At 40.5% G+C, this 19,707-nt stretch overlaps 2 protein-coding genes across 2 annotated transcripts in view; both read right to left on the reverse strand.

Moving 5' to 3' along the window:
- The window catches only part of CDK19 (cyclin dependent kinase 19), a 221,192-nt gene that overhangs the window by 159,763 nt on the left and 41,722 nt on the right, over positions 1-19,707 (reverse strand). Inside the window, 1 exon segment of the mRNA XM_073337045.2 lies at positions 11,279-11,354. Within this exon segment, the coding sequence (XP_073193146.2) occupies positions 11,279-11,354 (76 nt within the window).
- On the reverse strand, positions 1,037-6,588 carry LOC140908930 (uncharacterized). The gene is made up of 2 exons (XM_073337046.2): positions 3,030-6,588; positions 1,037-2,593 (listed from the first exon to the last, which is right to left on the reverse strand). Exons 1-2 carry the CDS (start codon positions 3,544-3,546, stop codon positions 2,112-2,114), a joined length of 999 nt encoding a protein of 332 aa, XP_073193147.2. The 5' UTR covers positions 3,547-6,588; the 3' UTR covers positions 1,037-2,111.

Consider the following 19,707-nt stretch of genomic DNA (forward strand, 5'->3'; position numbering starts at 1 on the left):
ATGCCTGATAGGGCAAAAACATTGTCACGGGTGCTTTTGGGTACATGTCGTTAGTCGCCCCTCCCTCCATGAGAGCAATGGCAGACACTCGTTTCGCGCCTTTTTTCTGCGCAGACACCATACCACAGCAAGCGTGCAGCCCGCTCAGCTCAGCTCACCAACACCATCGCTGTTGTGTCCTGGGTGCTGCTGGCAGCAGACGGTGCAGTAGGTCTGCTAACCATCGTCATCCACCGCTTCCACTGCAACTCTGCTCTCCTGCAGCTCAAGGATCCGTTCTGGTCCTCCTGGGTGCTGCTAACCATCATCATACACCGCTTCTGCTGCAACTCTGCTCCACTGCTATTGTCTCAATAGCGAATTTCTCCATGTTGTCTGTCATAGGCTCCCACATACGTGTGTTCTTCCTCAGGAAATGTGTGCGGTGCTAACCGTCGTCCTCCATCGCTTCCAGTGAAACTCTGCTCTCATAAATCCACCTTGCAGGTCCTCTCGTCATTCTCTATAAAAATCTATTCTCGTGGCATCCGTCTTTAGCCACCGCTTCCGCTGCAACTCTGCTCTCCTGCTCATGGCAAGCATGGAGCCCACTCAGATCACTGTGGCAGTTATGAGCATTGTAAACACCTTGCACATTATTCTGCAGTATGTGCAGAACCAGAACCTGCAAAAGCAGGCAAGGAGGCGACAGCAGCGCGGCGATGAGGACATGGACACAGATTTCTCTCAAAGCACGGGCCATGGCAATTTGGACATCCTGGTGGCAATGGGCTCATGCCATGGAATGCTGATTCTGGGCCTGGGAAACAAGCACAGACTGGTGGGACCGTATAGTGTTGCGGGTCTGGGACAATTCCCAGTGGCTGAGAAACTTTTGCACGCGTAAGGGCACTTTCATAGAACTTTGTGACTTGCTTTCCCCTGCCCTGAAGCACGAGAATACCAAGATGAGAGCTGCCCTCACAGTTCACAAGAGAGTGGCGATAGCCCTCTGGAAGCTTGCAACGCTAGACAGCTACCGGTCAGTCGGGAATCAATTTGGAGTGGGTAAATCTACTGTGGGGGCTGCTGTGATCCAAGTAGACAATGCAATGCTGCTGCTATCAAGGATAGTGACAAGGAATGTGCAGGTCATAGTGGATGGCTTTGCTGCAATGGGATTCCCTAACTGTGGTGAGGCGAGAGACAGAATGCATATCCCTATCTTGGGACTGGACCACCAAGGCAGCCAGTACATAGACTACAAGGGGTACTTTTCAATGGTGCTGCAAGCACTGGTGGACCACAAGGGACGTTTCACCGACATCAACGTGGGATGGCCGGGAAAGATACATGACGCTTGCATCTTCAGGAACTCTGGTCTGTTTGAACAGCTGCAGGAAGATACTTACTTCCCAGACCAGAAAATAACTGTTGGGGATGTTGAAATGCCTATAGTTATCCTTGGGGACCCAGCCTATCCCTTAATGCCATGGCTCATGAAGCCATACATAGGCAGCCTGGATAGTAGTCAGGAGCTGTTCAACTACAGGCTGAGCAAGTGCAGAATGGTGGTAGAATGTGCATTTGGACGTTTAAAGGCGCGCTGGCGCAGTTTACTGACTCGCTTAGACCTCAGCGAAACCAATATTCCCACTGTTATTACTGCTTGCTGTGTGCTCCACAATATCTGTGAGAGTAAGGGGGAGAAGTTTATGGTGGGCTGGGAGGTTGAGGCAAATCACCTGGCCACTGATTACATGCAGCCAGACATCAGGGAAATTAGAAGAGCACAGCAGGGCACGCTGCGCATCAGAGAAGCTTTGAAAACCAGTTTCATGACTGGCCAGGCTACAGTGTGACAGTTCTGTTTGTTTCTCCTTGATGAAAACCTGCCCCCTTGGTTCACTCTACTTCCCTATAAGCCAACCGCCCTCCCCCCCTTCGATCACCGCTTGCAGAGGCAATAAAATCATTGTTGTTTCAAAATCATGCATTCTTTATTAATTCATCACACAAATAGGGGGATAACTCCCAAGGTAGCCTGGGAGGGTTGAGGGAGGAGGGAAGCACCGGGTGGGGTGGTGGATGAGGGGAGGAAGGAAGGATAAGGCCACACTGCACTTCAAAACTTATTGAATGCCAGCTTTCTGTTGCTTGGGTAGCCCTCTGGGGTGGAGTGGTTGGGTGCCTGGAGCCTCCCCCGCCTGCATTCTTGGGCGTCTGGGTGAGGAGGCTATGGAACTTGAGGAGAAGGGCAGGCGGTTACACAGAGGCTGCAGCGGCGGTTTGTGCGCCTGCTGCCTTTCCTGCAGCTCCACCAGACGCCGGAGCATATCAGTTTGATCCCCCAGTAGCCTCAGCATTTTATCCTGCCTCCTCTCATTGCGCTGCCACCACCTCTCATCTTGCTCGTCCCTCCTGTCGTCGCATTCATTTTCTGCTTTCCTGGACTTGGACATTGTTTGCCTCCATACATTCTGCGGAGCTCTTTCAGTGCAGGAGGACTGCATGAGCTCAGAGAATATTTCATCGCGAGTGCTTTTTTTTAGCCTTCTTATCTGTGCTAGCCTCTGGGACGGAGATGATAGGGGGAGCGTTGAAACATTTGCAGCTGCGGGAGGAAAAAAAGGGAGAGTAGTATTTAAAAAAGACACATTTTAGAGAACAATGGGTAGACTCTTTCATGGTGAACCAAGCTGTTAACATTACGTAGCACATATGCTTTTGATATAAGGTCACATTTTGCCTCTTATATTGAGGGCCTGCCAGTTTGGTGTGAGAGATCACACACGCAGGGCCGGGCAACAGAATTCGGCTTGCAGGCAGCCATGGTAAGCCACTGTCTTTCGGCTTCTTCAACCTTCATAACATGTGGGAATGGTTTCAAACAGCAGCGCCCTTCTTTCCCATACCAAGCACCCGTTGGGTTGGCCATTTAAAAGAAGGGGCTGTACTGGCCAAGAATGCATCCCCAGTCTTTAGGGCAAATTAATCATTAAACATGCTTGCTTTTAAACCATGTATTATATTTACAAAGGTACACTCACCAGAGGTACCTTCTCTGGCTTCATGGTCCAGGAGCCCACCTTGGGAGGTTTGGGAGGGTATTGGCTCCAAGGTGATAAAACAGTTCCTGGCAGTCGGGGAGAATGGTTTCTCCGCTTGCCTGCTGTGTGCTATCCTCCTCCTCATCTTCCTCATCCCCAAAATCCTCATGCCTGTTGCGTGAGACTCCCTCCCTTGCAGGTGTCCATGGACAGGGGTGGGGTAGTAGTAAGGAAGCTCCCTAGACTTCCATGCATCTAGCTCATCATAGAAGCGGCCATTTGCCTCTTTGGTTTTTTGGTAGGCTTGCCTGAGCTCCTTAATTTTCACGTGGCACTGCTGCGGGTCCCCGTTGTAGCCTCTGTCCATCATGCCCCTGGAGATTTTGGCAAATATATTGGCATTTTGTCTTTTGGAATGGAGTTCTGATAGCACGGATTCATCTCCCCATACAGTGATCAGATCCAGTACGTCCCGTTCGGTCCATGCTGGAGTTCTTTTGCGATTCTGGGACTGCATGGTCACCTGTGCTGATGAGCTCGCCACGCTGGCCAAACAGGAAATGAAATTCAAAAGTTCCAGGGGCTTTTCCTGCGTACCTGGCTAGTGCATCTGAATTGAAAGTGCTGTCCAGAGTGGTCACAATGGAGCACTCTGGGATAGCTCCCGAAGGCCAATACCGTCAAATTACATCCACACTACCCCAAATTCAACCTGGGGATGTCGATTTCAGCTAATCCCCTCATCGGGGAGGAGTACAGAAATCGATTTTAAGAGCCCTTTAGGTCGACAAAAATGGCTTCATCATGTGGACGAGTGCAGGGTTAAATCGATCTAACACTGCTAAATTCGACCTAAACTTGTAGTGTAGACCAGGACTAAGACATTGCTTATCCTCAGAACCATTTTGTCTCTCTGGCATATTATAACACATCTTGTGCCTCCACTCCAAGTGATGTACATGAATGCTATAGTCTGCTTGGATTAGCATTCAGTAAAGCTAAATTAATGTTATAATCCAAACAATTTCACTTTGTACCATGTAAATGTCCATATGGACAGAGGTAACTTGAAATGGTTCAACTAGTCCTCCCACTAGCGTCCCACAGTACTTGGACAGCCTTTTGAAGACAACCAAAATTTGCTGCTTCTGAGAGCTTTGCCAGGAACCAACTGAAATGGTTTTGAACCCTAGTCTTAATACTGACACAAAGGCAATTCAGAAGACTCATCACTAGTGCAGACATAACAAAATATTTGTGACTAAATTAGAGCAATACAACTAGTTCAAAAAGGAATAGCTCACTTCTCTATCCTGAAAAGACCACTGATCTAAAAACTTAAATTTTATTCAATTTATTTTCCCCTACAAAGAAATTCAGTGAAATTTAGAACTAAATCCACTATATCTAGTTACATTATACAGAGCAAAGAAAAAATAAGCCTTGAACCAAGTTCATGGCATTTATAAAGGCTACAAAATAAGTGTTTTGATTATACAATAGTTCTTAAGATTTGTTGAAGGGGGAACTCTATATCCTAGTAAAGACAGGGAAAAAGTTGGTAAAATACAGGTAGGAGGTACTGAGGAACAATCAAATTTTAAAAAGTCCTATTTAAGTATAACACATGAAGGCAAGCAACCAAATACTGAAAAGTAGCACAAGTGCTTATGTACAAAACACTCAAAGTATGTGTAAATATGCAGTTGTTGTAGCCGTGTTGGTCACAGGATATTAGATAGACAAGGTAAGTGACGTAATATCTTTTACTGGACCAACTTCTGCTGATGAGAGACACAAACTTTCAAGCTTACACAGAGCTCTTCTTCAGCTCTGTGTAATTTACCTGTGCATGAACACTTTTAACACAGCAGTCACTCTATTTCTGACCTATCAGTCCTCATCCTCGAAGGAAACCTGCACAACACATTCAAAAGACAAGCCAAAGAGCTTAAATTCATAACTCTGGTAGACACTGAAAATCATGAACTGAAGACACACACTGGATTTATGGCTTAGTCTCTAAGGTGCCACAAGTCCTCCTTTTCTTTTTATAATAAATTGGTAACCCGCTAATCACCTCTTTTTGTCCTATGACTGCAGAGTGTTAATGGGCCACTCTATCTAGAATGGTCCTTAGAATATATACTAACTACTTATGCTAACCAGTCTGTTCCAACTTGTGTTTAGCTCTGATGCTCAGCATTCCTTTCCCAGACCTGAAGAAGAGCTCTGTGTGGCTAGAAAGCTTGTCTCTCTTACCAACTGAAGGTGATCCAATAAAACAGTATTACCTCACCCACCTTATCTCACCCTGGCTGAACAGCAGAGTAAAAGAGGAAGTTAGAGGCGAAAAAGCATCCTATAAAAATTGGAAGTCAAATTCTTGTAAGGAGCATAAACGCTGGCAAGTCAAGTGTAAAAGTCTAATTAGATAGACCAAAAAAAAAAAGAATTTGAAGAGCAATTAGCAAGAGAACCACACAGAATTTTTTTTTTAAGTACATCAGAAGAAGGAACCCTGCCAAACAGTCAGTGGGCCCACTGCAATTCAAGTGCTAAAGGACTCCAGGAAGACAAGGCCATTGCAGAGAAGCTAACTGAATTCTATGCATCAGTCTTCACTGCAGAAGATATGGAGGTGATCCCCAAACCCAAGCCATTCTTTTTAGGTGACAAATCTGAGGAACTGTCCCAGAATGATATGCCAATAGAAGTGGTTTTGGAACAAACTGATAAATTAAACAGTAGTAAATCACCAGAATCTGATGGTACTGTATTCACACAAGAGTTCTGAAGGAATTCAAATAGGAAAGTGCAGAACTACTAACTGTTGTATGTAACATAGCACTTAAATCAGCCTATACACCAGATGATTGGCTAATATAATGCTAATTTTAAGAGCGTTCCAGAGGCGATACTGGCAATTACAGGCCAGTAATCTTAACTTCAGTACAAGGCAAATTGGTTGAAACTACAATAAAGAACAAAATTATGAGACACATAGATTACCATGATATGTTGGGGAAGAATCAAACACGGCTTTTATAAAGGAAAATCATGCCTCACCAATCTATTAGCATTCTCTGAGGGAGTCAACAAGCATGTGCACAACGGTGACCTAGTGGATATAATGTACGGGGACTTTCAGAAAGCCTTTGACAAGGTTCCCTCTTCAATGCTTCTAAAGCAAAGTAAGGAGTCACAGGATAAGAGGGAAGGGTCACTCACAGATCAGTAATTAGTTAAAATTCAGGAAATGAGGGTAGGAATAAATGGTCAGTTTTCACACTGAAGAGAGGTAAACAGAGGGATCCCCCAAGGATTTCTACAGGGACATGAGCTGTTCAACATACTCATAAATTATCTGAAAAATGGGTGAACAGAGAGGTGGCAAAATTTACAGACTGTACAAAATTATTCAGTTAAGTCCAAATCTGACTGTGAAGCATTACAAAGGGATCTCACAAAACTGGGTAACTGGGCGACAAATTGACAGATGAAATTCAGTATTAGTAAGTGCAAAGTAATGCACATTGGAAAAAATAATCCCAACTATACTTACAAAATGATGGGGTCTAAATCAGTTATCACCACTCAGGCAAGATCTTGGAATCATTATGAACAGTTCCCTGCAAAAATCTACTCAATAAGCAGCAGCAGTCTAAAAAAGGTAACAGAATGTTAGGAACCATTAGGAAAGGGACAGATAAAACAGAAAATATTATAATGACACTATATAAACCCATAGTATGCCCACACCTTGAATACTCCATGCAGTTCTGTTCACCTTATCTCAAAAAAAAATTCATTATAATTGGAAAAGGTGCAGAGAAGGGCAATGAAAATGATTAGGAGTATGGAACAGCTTCCATGAAGAGAGATTAAAAAGACAGACTGTTCATAGAAAAAAGACTATTAAGAGGGGATATGATAGAGGTTTCTAAAATTATTAACAGTATTGAGAAAGTGAATAGGGAAGTGTTATTTACCCCTTGACATAACACAAGAACTAGAGCAGTGGTTCTCAAACTTTTGTACTGGTGACCCATTTCACATAGCAAGCCTCTGAGTGTGACCCCCCCCTTATAAATTAAAAACACTTTTTAATATATTTAACACTATTATAAATGCTGGAGGCAAAGCGGGGTTTGGGTTGGAGGCTGACAGCTCGTGACCCCCATTTAATAACCTCACCACCCCTGAGGGGTCCCGACCCCCAGTTTGAGAACCCCTGCCCTAGAGGTTACCTGCTAAAAATGATAGGCAGCAGGTTTAAAGCAAACATATGGAAGCACTTCTTCACACAATGCACAGTCTACCAGCAGAACTCATCAACAAGGGATGTTGTAAAGGCCAAAAAAAATATAACTGGGTTCAAGAAAGTATTAGATAATTTAATGGAAAATAGGTCCATCAATGGTTATTAGCCAAGATGGTCAGGAATGCAATCCCATGCTCTGGGTTTCTCGAAACCTCTGACTGCTAGAAGCTAGGACTGGATGGCAGGGGATGGATCACTTGAAATTGCCGTGTTCTGTTCATTTCCTCTGAAGCATCTGGCACTAGCTGCTGTGAGAGACAGGATACTGGACTAGAGGACCATTGGTCTGGCCAAGGATGGCTGTTCTTATGATCGCCAACAGAATCTAAATTACAATATGAATACAACAAGCTTGAATGAACTATGGAGTCCTGCTTCAGCTGATGTTGTCCAAAAGTTGAAAGATGGGATACAATCACCTCCACTAACTCTAGGAATCATTACCTATTTGACACAATCAGTGATATGAGTCCTTTCCTTTCTATGGACAGGGAACATAAATAGAGGTAAAGGAAGAAAGGCAAGGCACAAAAACGATTTGCCAAGTCCTAACAAGGGACTGATAAACTGATCCATAATCTCTCTGGAGAAAGATAGTGGTCTTTGCATTTCTCCTAGACAGAAAAAGGCAGCCTCTAGATCACAAAGCTAATCTGATATCCTCCCATCTTGTGCAATGTCTTCTGTATATAATGGTTCTGAACCTGTGGACAGCTGAATTACCTCTTAATACAGTGATAAATTCCTGGAACCTCAAGTTTAGCTCAGGTATAATATGGTCAAACAGAAAAAAGATGGGTTGTCAGCTATCCTGAACACTCAGCCAATCAGGTTGTTTGCACCACATGTGCCTTTCCTATATGCAACCTCATTGAATGGAGCCACATATGAAGATGAGCCCCAAATATTTGGAGACTAGCATCCATCCTGATCATTCCTCTGAAATTTGTATTATGGATGCCAAAAGAACTATCCACACAGTAGTCTTAATATGGCCTCATACATCTGAATCCTTTAGACTCACCTATTTAATGTTGAGCTTTTCAAGAGAAATGTGTAGTCTTCCCACTTGCAATACAAATATCGGAAAGGAAGTTAATGAACTCTTATACTATAACCTGGGTTTAAATTTGAGGACTAATTTCCTTTTCTTACATAGACACTCACTCCCTCTGAATTCACTCTCTCCATTGCCACCTATAGAGACGTCTCTACCAGTCCAATCTCTCTTCTGTAGGACTTCATAGGTTTGTATAAGCAAACCCTGTACTGCAGGTTTTGAAGTACATTTTTGGCTGAATTTGTGAGGCCATACATTCAATTTGATGGAATCTTTGTCTGTCACACAGTAGCTTTTGAACACTTTGTCCAATCAATTCCAAAATTTCAGGGAATATTCACATCAGTAGTCTATCCATTTGGAGGATAATAATATTGAAAAAGGGAAAACAAGACACACTCTCAGCCACAGTCACCTGTTGATGGCAACCCATTAATACCTTCCCTCAGAACAATATCCCCTTCACCCTCCCAATAGAATTTAACATGTTCACACCCTGATCTCTGAATGATCAAAAGAGAAATAATTGCTCTCCCTGCTTGGAGCTGTGGGGTGGATGCACAGCCCCCTTGGGCAGTCAGAGGAAGAGGACAGAGAAGGAGACTACTTTCATTCCTTCCTCATATCTTGCCTCCTGGAAGCCTGCTCCAGTTGGGCAAGGGAAGGCATCAGACACCCACACCACCATTCAATAAGGAAGGAAGAGAAGGTTAGGTATCCTTTGGAGGGATGTGGGAAGAGAGACACAGACCCCTAGTATGATGGGGCAAATGGTGGACAGGTAAGACAATCCCTAGTATGGTGGGGAGAATGGGCAACCCTGGTGGGTGGGGGATGGGTTAGGAAGGGGGAAGAGAGCCCCTGGTTTGGTGGGGAGAATGGGCCACCCTGCTGTAGTGGGAGGAGGGAATCAGGAGGCACACAAGAAACCTGTAAGGGGAGACTGGGGAGTTAGAGAGAGTCCCTGAAACAGAGAGGCTTGGGAGAGTGTCACATAAGGAGCTTGTGGGGTGGAATGCATGAATACAAGGAGCCCCTGGTGTGTGCACTGAGCTTGACCCACAGAAGTTATGAAGTGTGCCCCACAGTCCCCCCTTTAGTCTATCTTATTTGATAAAAGGAAGAGTACTTTTTTCTGTTTCAGCTACCTCATCCATCATCTTCCCTAAGGTTACTCAGTGTTTGCCAACCTTGAATTTTACTGAGGCCAGCAGTAGTTTGCCATGCCATCTCAGCCACAGGAGTTTTACTATGGAATTTGTGAGAAATGTTCTGGAGATGAATAAGTCATCTGCTGAGGCAGCCAAAATAAAAAAAGCAAAAGCCACACTTTTTTACTGTAGAATTAAAATCCTTATGTAATAGTTGTGTCGTTTTTCTAGGTTGTCTTGAGCTCTTGAGCCAAGTTAGACCATTTCAAAAAAAGAAAAAGCAAGACTATGATGCTGACATATCTCCATATCAGCATACAGAAGTTATTAAATAGACACTAGTATGGCCATATGGCCTCATAGAGAAGGAAAAGTTACACATGTGAGAACTGAACCCTCCCCCACAAAATATTAACACAATTTAAAACTAACAGAGTAGAAATGCAGAGATGATAAAAGTCTCACTGTTGTCAGAAGATTGACTGTATGCTAATTAAACACATTCTAGCACTGATATTAGAAAACAACTGTTATTCCCGCAAAGGCAGAAATTCCAGCAGGCAGGTCATAGGGGTAGATTATTTTAATTGTAATTGGACAGCACTGCAACTACCTATAATCTCCACAGTGAACTACCTTAATTTACTAGTGACAGGCACTTTAAAGAACAGTACTTTTAGCTGCTAAACCTCCTTAGACTACACAAAATTACCATGTATATTATGCTAAACAGAAGTCAGTGGCCTCTTCAATTCCTGACCACCATGAGCTTCTATTGTCACATGATACTGTGTGTGTTTGAACAGCTTATTTTTGTGTTAGCATGCTAGAGTATAAAAAGCCAGAGGCATACATCTTATATTTGTAAGCACTGACCATGATGTCAGCATTCAAATATATTACATCAAGCAAGTGCATCTCTTTTACAGTGATGCAGCAGGCATTGCATTACAAAATTTTATTGCCCTAACAAGTACTTTAACCCTAATGCACAGTTATTTTCAGTCTCAAAAAACATCTAATGGCCAAACTCTACCTTCAGATACAGACACGCAATTCCTATTATTATTAGGACTCCTACTGACATCACTAGGAGATGCATACACATATCTAAGAGCAGAATTTGTGTTCAAAATTATGTAATTCTTGTACTAATGCTTCTATGTTTCAGAGATCTGCAGCAGATACAATGAAAGAAAGCATTAATGCAAAATGGAAAAGTAGTCTTAAGACAACTTTCTATACGTAGGAGACCGCAGAGTGTAACAAGACTACAGTGCATTTTCAGACATAAAACAAAAGTAGGTTACCATTATGCTGACATACAACACATTAGTGACCTTTTTATAGTTGCAACTAGAGTCTCTTTTGGAACCTTAAATATTTTTTTTTATTTAATTGAAATAGTTTTTAAAACAATACTTTTGTTTTTTAACCCTGGCAAATAAAGTAAGACAGACAAAATTATACTGAAAAAAATGTATATTATATCCTTTCCACAGATCTGACATTTACAAGTTGTTGTTTTTTTAATATATTTACAAAACATTAATTTTAGTGGAAGCCTATATTGGAATAAACCTTCAAATTTACATACGTAAAGTGAAAAATTTATACTTTAAGCCTTTGATTGTGTTGCTTACAGAGTAAGACATATATTATCCATTGCATAACAAGTATAAGAAGATATTTTCTTTTGTTTATGTCCACTTACTGCAATCTCTCTACAGGCCGACATCGATATCCCTGTACCTTCAATTTGCTTCAGTGCATACTCCTTTTCATCTTTTCTGTGCACAAAAAACAAAAAAGAGGAATATTTTATAGATTACATTTATATTCACTTAAACTGATAAATGCAAGTACATTACACTGATTTGTCTTCTTAAACTAGATCAAGATACTAAAACACTAACTTCTTATAACATGAATTACAGCAGAATGAAGATCAAAAGGAATCAAACCATCTTTAACCACTGTCACAATCATCAAAACTAAAAAACTGAAAATTGTAATAAGAAAAAGTTGTCAATCTGTACATATCTACATCTCTTGAAACCATAAAACATTTGCAAGGATCTCTATAAAGAAACTCCAGGGGCACTTTTCCCAGACCTCAACAGACTATCAAACAAAAATATATACACACAAACACATGGTATTGGCAAGATTCTCTTAGGAAGATCTAGCAACCATCAAATGGCTCAAATCCAAATAAAATTGGAATAGTCTACTTCTAACCTTAAAACTTTTTATGTTTTGAACATTTAATATATCACCAAAAATATATCAAATTCACAATGAGGGTTCTTAAAAGACAGTTTTCCTTATTATACTGCAACAGATCCAGCAAAGTCTTTGCTGGGTCCTCATCACTGACAGTTTCAAACTTCATGTGCTCTGTATGGTTCAGTGCACCCGGCAGTGCAAAGTCCTAGAATCTGAGATGTTCCCACTAAATAGGCTATCATGCATTTAAACAACCACCATACAGTATACTTAATCAAAGGGTTGGCTAAGAAGAAATAGGGAAAACCCAGAAGGTTACCATCTCACCAAGTCTCACTCATGCTCCAACTTAACCTCCATATTGTCTGTAGTTAAGGTTACAATTAGCTTCCATAATACTGCTTGTTTTTGCAATCCTATACCTTTGGATACAAAATTTGTTTGGCTTGAAAGTTGTCAGATTTATTCTTAAGAAAAAGGAGAATCTGAAAACTTGCACTGATTGGAAATTGAGTTTTGTCTAACTTGGTTTCACCCTAACTCAAAAGTGGATTATTATTACTCCTCCTCCAAACTAACCCTCTTGTTACATCTACAAACTTGTGTGCTAGTGAGGTTTGAAAATACATTGTAACAAAGCCAAAATTCTTGATTTTTGTGGTGGGCAATTCAGGGGCAATCCTGCTCTATTTATTTCAACAAGAGAGTTTGGTTTTGGTTGGTTGGTTTTTTTTACCATTGCCTTCAGCAGAAGTAAGGTTAAGCATCTTAATATGCATATGCCCTCTATTAGCAGCTTAGAAATAACAGAAGATCCTTCTATAAATTAAAGCTAACACTTTCCTTTAGTTTAAGCAGTAAAGGCCCAGTCCAATAGTTTTTGCAACAATTGGACTGGGGTTCTAATTGAGTTTATTATGGAAACATAGCAGCTTCTTCATATGAGGCCTGTAATTATGGTTCCATTCTAAGGGAGATAAAAAAAAATCAGCCTTATAACTGCAAAAAACCTTCATTCTTTCTGAAGTTTAAAGTTGACTTACCAAGAACTAGAATATATTTTGACATATAAATACTTTGAGATTACCAACTTCAGATGGGGGGCGGGAGGGCAGCAAAGTGTATGTTTATGTCCCCTAAATCGAATGAAAGACTACAAAGTTTGAAAACATGGGTAACTTTTGACTTGGGACTTGTGTAAGAGGCAGTTTTCAAAGGCAGGAATTAAAAATGTTTAAGAAATTGCCATTATTGAAAACAAGACCGGATTTTCTGTCAGTAAAGCTGACTGCAACAGTCAACTACGCTTAACCCCTAATCATGCTAGATGTTCCCCGAAGAACAAAAGAATGGCCATACTGGGTCAGACCAATGGTCCATCTAGCCCAGTATCCTGTGTTCTGACAGTGGTCAATGCCAGGTGCCCCAGATGGAATGAACAGAACAGGTAATCATCAAGTGATCCATCCCCTGTCGTCCATTCCCAGCTTCTGGCAAACAGAGGCTAGGGACACCGTCCCTGCCTATCCTGGCTAATAGCCATTAATGAACCTATCCTCTGTGAACTTACCTAGTTCTTTTTTGAACCCTGTTATAGTCTTTGATTTCACAATATCCTCTGGCAAGGAGTTCCACGGGTTGACTGTGCGTTGTGGAAAAAATACTTCCTTATTTACTTTCTCCACACCAGTCATGATTTTATAGACCTCTATCATATCCCCCCTTAGTCGTCTCTTTTCCAAGCTGAAAAATCCTAGTCTTATTAATCTCTCCTCATATGGCAGCCGTTCCATAGCCCTAATAATTTCTGTTGCCAGCTACTGAGACTATTTCAGAACTGGACAAGGCTACTTTTAAGAAGAGTGAAAAGAAATTCCAGAATCTACTGAAGTAACTGACTCCATCTGTGTGTCCCCCACCCACCCAAAAAAACAAACAAACAAACAGAAAACAGTCCCTTACCCAAGGGGGAATGTACACAGGTCCATTTTTCAGATGAGGTAGCTGAGGAACTGAATTTAAGTAGATTGTCAGAAGTTACATTGACAGAGCAAGAAGGGATTCCTTACTTTAGCGGTGGTAGATTTGTACTTTATTGCATACAAATTGCTTTGGAAAAAGAATAGGACTTGTGGCACCTTAGAGACTAACAAATTTATTTGAGCACAAGATGCATCCGATGAAGTGAGCTGTAGCTCACGAAAGCTTATGCTCAAATAAATTTGTTAGTCTCTAAGGTGCCACAAGTCCTCCCATTCTTTTTGCAAATACAGACTAACACGGCTGCTACTCCGAAACCTGTCAAATTGCTTTGGATATCAGTACTTAGTCAAGCCAAATGTAAAACAAGGTTAATAATAAATGCTTACCCATCTTTCTGAGCTACCTTGATAACTACAGATGAACTCTATGTGAAATGCAAAGCATTAACGCCTTTTTCAGATAGGGTAACTGAAGCCCAGACACATGAAGCTTGAGAGGCACTGTCTGTATCAAAGACCAGAGCTTTAGCCTTGATCAGTGATCAGAAACTTACATTTGCCATGATTTTAAGCAACTTTTTCCAGCATTTAAGAGTGAAGGTAGGCTGTATTACTTAGCTACCTTGTTAGGTGTACCTTGTTAGGCAAGAGACAAAGGTCTGTCCACAGGATTCATTATTAGCTTGTCCTGAAATGCTCACTTTTCTGTTTTAATAATCTGGTAGCCCATCCAGCTATTGAAAATGTTAGGACTGTCAAGAGATTTAAAAAAATAATCGCAATTAATCGCGTGATTAAAAAAATTAATTGTGATTAATCGCGCTGTTAAACAATAATATAATAATATTTATATAAATATTTTTGATCTTTTCCACATTTTCAAATATATTAATTTCAATTACAACACAGAATACCAAGTGTACAGTGATCACTTTATATTTATTTTTATTATAAATACTTGCCCTGTAAAAAATTTTCAATTCACTAAATACAAGTACTGTAGTGCAATCTCTTTATTATGAAAGTTGAACTTACAAATGTAGAGTTATGTACAAAAAAAACTGCATTCAAAAATAAAACAATTTAAAACTTTAGAGCCTACAAGTCCACTCAGTCTTACTTTTTGTTCAGCCAATCGCTCAGACAAACAAGTTTGTTTACATTTGCTGGAGATAATGCTGCCTGCTTCTTGTTTACAATGTCACCTGAAAGTGAGAACAGGTGTTTGCATGGCACTGTTGTAGCCGGCATCACAAGATATTTACATGCCAGATGTGATAAAGATTCATATGTCCCTTCATGCTTCAACCACCATTCCAGTGGACATGCATCCATGCTGATGACGGGTTCTGCTCAATAACAATCCAAAGCAATGCAGACCAATGCAAGTTCATTTTCATTATCTGAGTCAGATCCCACCAGCAGAAGGTTGATTTTCTTTTCTGGGGGTTCGGATTCTGTAGTTTCTGCATCGGAGTGTTGCTCTTTTAAGACTTCTGAAAGCTTGATCCACACCCTGTCCCGATCAGCTTTTGGAAGGCACTTCAGATTCTTAAACTTTGGGTAGAGTGCTGTAGCTATCTTGAGAAATCTCACATTGGTACCTTCTTTGCGTTCTGTCAAATCTGCTGTGAGTGTTCTTAAAACGAAAACATGCTGGGTCATCATCCGAGACTGCTATAACATGAAATACATGGCAGAATGCAGGAATAACAGAGCAGGAGACATACAATTCTCCCCCAAGGAGTTCAGTCACAAATTTAATTAACGCATTATTTTCTTAACAAGCATCATCACCATGGAAGCATATCCTCCAGAATGGGGGCCAAAGCATGAAGGGGCATACAAATGTTTAGCATATCTGGCATGTAAATACCTTACAGTGCCGGCTATAAAAGGGCCATTTGAACGCTGTTCTCACTTTCAGGTGACATTGTAAATGAGAAGTGGGCAAGCATTATCGCCCATAATTGTAAACAATTTGTTTGTCTTAGTGATTGGCTGAACAAGAAGTAAGACTGAGTGGACTTGTAGGCTCTAAAGTTTTATATTGTTTTGTTTTTGAGTAAAGTTATGTAACACAAAAACCCTACATTTGTAAGTTGCACTTCCATGATAAAGAGATTGCACTACAGTACTTGTATGAGGTGAACTGAAAAATACTATTTCTTTTATAATTTTTACAGTGCAAATATTTGTAATAAAAATAATATAAAGTGAGCACTGTACACTTTGTATTATTTGTTGTAAATGAAATCAATATATTTGAAAATGTAGAAAAACATCCAAAATATTTAATAAATTTCAATTTGTGTTCTATTGTTTAACAGTATGATTAAAACTGCAATTATATCACGATTAATTTTTTTAATCACAATTAATTTTTCTGAGTTAATTGCGTGAGTAAACTGTGATTAAATCGACAGCCCTAAAAATTTTAAAAACTATCTTCATAGATTCCTAGAAATGTAGGACTGGAAGGAACCTCAACAGATCATCTAATCCAGTCCCCTGCATTGAGGCAGGACTAACTATTATCTCTAGACCATCCCTGATAGGTGTTTGTCTAACCTGTTCTTAAAAACCTCCAAGGTAATTTGTTCCAGTGTTTAACTACCCTGACTAAAGTTAGGAAGTTCTTCCTAATGTCTAACCCAGGGGTTCCCAAAATTCATTGTACCCCAACCCTCTTCTGACAACAAAAATTACTACACGATTCCAGGATGGGGGACCGAAACCTGAGCCCACCCAAACACTGCTGCCCTGGGTCGGGGGACCAAAGCCGGAGCCGTACTGCCCCGGGTGGGGGGGACAAAGTCGAATCCCCAGGGCTTCAGCCCGAGGCAGAGGGCTTGTAACCCAAGTGCCACCATCCTGGGGGCTTCAGCTTCAGCCCCGGGCCCCACAAGTTTAACACCATCCCTGGCCACCCCATTAAAATGGGGTCCCAACCCACAGTTTGAGAACCTCTAGTCTAACCTAAATCTCTCTCAGTGGTTAAGGAGAAAAATTTATTACCCTCCTCTTTATAACAACCTTTTATGTGCTTGAAGACTGTTACCATGCCTCCTCCCCATCTACGTACACAATAGAAAAAAAGTTCTTAAAATTTAAATTCCAAAACTCAAAAACTTGTTTACAAAACCCAGTAACTAAGAAGAAAGGAAATAGCTAATTAAGGACATAATAAACCTTACTCTGCCCATATAGCAGACATTCTTATCAAATATTAAGAAATGTATACTGTGACACTGCACTCCATATGTTTATGGAAATATGTTAACAAGTGGAAATACGATGTAACTGGAATATGCTTTATGCAAAAGGTCTCTTGTGAGGTATCATTACAAAGTGTATAATCTGAGTGTGTTCATCCTATTTGTATGAATGTATCATTCTTGTATTTGAAATCAGAAATATGAAATATAATTCTGAGGTCCTATTGTAGTTATGCAAAGTGTGGGCCATTAATGGTGGCTTAGAATCTTGATGGTTCCCATTAACTAGGACAATTGGACAAAGGGAGCTGCAGTCATGAGAAATCCCCTAATTACCACCTGAGCTGAAACTAACAAGAACAGTACCGGGGGAAAGGATTGGGCCCGGACTAGGAAGGAGTCTAGTCTGTGAAAGAAGCTTATTGGAACATCTCTGAGGGTGAGATTTTACCTGTATTCAGTTTCTTAAATGTATTAGGCATAGACTTGTGTGATTTGTTTTGTTTTGCTTGGTGACTTACTTTGTTCTGTCTGTTATTACTTGGAACCACTTAAATCCTACTTTTTATTCTTAATAAAATCACTTTTGTTTATTATTGAACCCAGAGTAAGTGATTAATACCTGGGCGAGCAAACAGCCATGCACATCTCTCTATCAGTGTTATAGAGGGCGGACAATTTATGAGTTTACCCTATATAAGCTTTATACAGAGTAAAACGGATTTATTTGGGGTTTGGATCCCATTGGGAGCTTGGTGTCTAGGTGCTGGAGACAGGAGTACCTGCTGAGTGGTTTTCAGTTAAAGCCTGCAGCTTTGGGGACATGGTTCAGACCCTGAGTCTGTGTTGCAGCAGGCTTGCATGTCTGGCTCAACAAGACAGGGTTCTGGAGTCCCAAGCTGACAGGGAAAACGAGCTCAGAGGTAGTTTCAGCACATCAGGTGACAGTCCCAAGGGGATCTGTGACCGAACCCTCTCATATACATCACCGCAATCTTAACTCACACAAAATACTATTTTCAGTCATTTCAAAATATAAACAACTTTTCTTAAGAAAAATTACATATGTACACATTAATGCTAAATTCTTCAGCCTGAAATGCAAATCCATATTCAAAGTTTTATCACAGATTAGTTTTACACTTCTCCTATTTTATACACATTATCAAGAAACAGCTGTTTTGAGTACTTCACCAAAAAACTACTGTCAACTGATAAATATATTTTAGCTCCTACTACACCTCTACCCCAACATAACACTGTCCTCGGGAGCCAAAAAAATCTTACCGCGTTACATCTAACTTGCTTTGATCCACCAGAGTGCAGCCCCGCTGCCCCGGAGCACCGCTTTACTGCGTTATATCCGAATTCTTGTTATATCAGGTCGCATTATATAGGGGTAGAGGTGTATTTCCCATGTACCAGTATACTTTCAGATAAAAGCCATTTAAAAACCCCAACATTGCATGAGTCAGTTAAGGCTGTTGCACTGTGATGAAACACATAGTTCTGAATACTTGATAAGAAATCTTATATTGCCCATGCAAACATTCTTATGTCCTTAGGTAGCCATTTCCACGCTTTTAAATGTTGAGGTTCGATAAAAGAAAAGAGTATGTAAACTCACTGCCTGATCTTTAGTGACCTAAACTTTTAAGCAACTTTAAAAAAAAAAAAATTGAACATGTGATGCTACAGTATACACACAAGAAAGTTCTAGTGAACTATGTAATAAGCTTAAGAGACAAGTATATTGGTATCCCTGTAGGAATAGCACAGTATAAATATCCACAATAGTGTTGTGAGATCTATATAAGAGGAAGAATACAAGTACAGTTTTCATTGAAAGAGAGGTGCAAGAATTGTCTTTATAATGCACTCCACAGATCTGAAGAGTCATGCAAGAGGCCCTTATTCTGTAGTTCTGCAGTTTTGGGGCAATCCAAAAGACGGTAACTTATTCATATACAGACCTTTGACCATTAACAACAAATCAGATAAGAGTTGTTTTTACTAACAGACAAGTTTCTCCCTTAGCTGGTTACAGCACAAGTAATACTATCCAATGATCTTCCAAAAACAAAGCATTGTTTTAAAGTGTCTGCTGTTGCAGCTACTAGATATTTACATTTATGAAGTTTTTAAATTATCATATTCAAGACTATGGGTATTATTAAGGGACTATTCTGGTTCCAGAAGTGTTATCAACCTTGTTATTTTATGAAAAATAAAAGCATTATAACAAGCTGAACTATATGAGACTTGTATCCTGGCTTGAAAGTTTCCTGGCTCCAGACTTTGCAAACTATCATGAGGAACATCCAGATGCAAAAGCTTTCAATCCTAGCACGTGATAGATAGGAGGCTCTTTCTATTGTAAAATGCCACACCACTTGCAGTGTATGAGGTGATCTCTCAGCTTGAACAGTTTCTCTCCATCACTAGGCAAAACCTAGTTCTGTAAGTCTTCAAGGTTAATATTTCTTAATTTGTACAGTGGAAGGAAAAACTGGTTTATTTCCAAATAAAGTACTCCTTGCAGAAAAACAAAACGCAACTTTATGTTTGCTTCCTGTTGCCATTTTCACTTTGCATTTTCCTCACAAAAGTCCAAAAATAAGTCTATTTTCAAAATGTTCATCTCAGAAGAACTTAAGGCTTAAAATCCTTAACACATTTCAGAGGATTTTAGTACTAAGCCTCACAATACTCGA

Source organism: Lepidochelys kempii, chromosome 3 (genome assembly GCF_965140285.1).
Source record: "Lepidochelys kempii isolate rLepKem1 chromosome 3, rLepKem1.hap1, whole genome shotgun sequence".
Classification (NCBI taxonomy): domain Eukaryota; kingdom Metazoa; phylum Chordata; order Testudines; family Cheloniidae; genus Lepidochelys; species Lepidochelys kempii.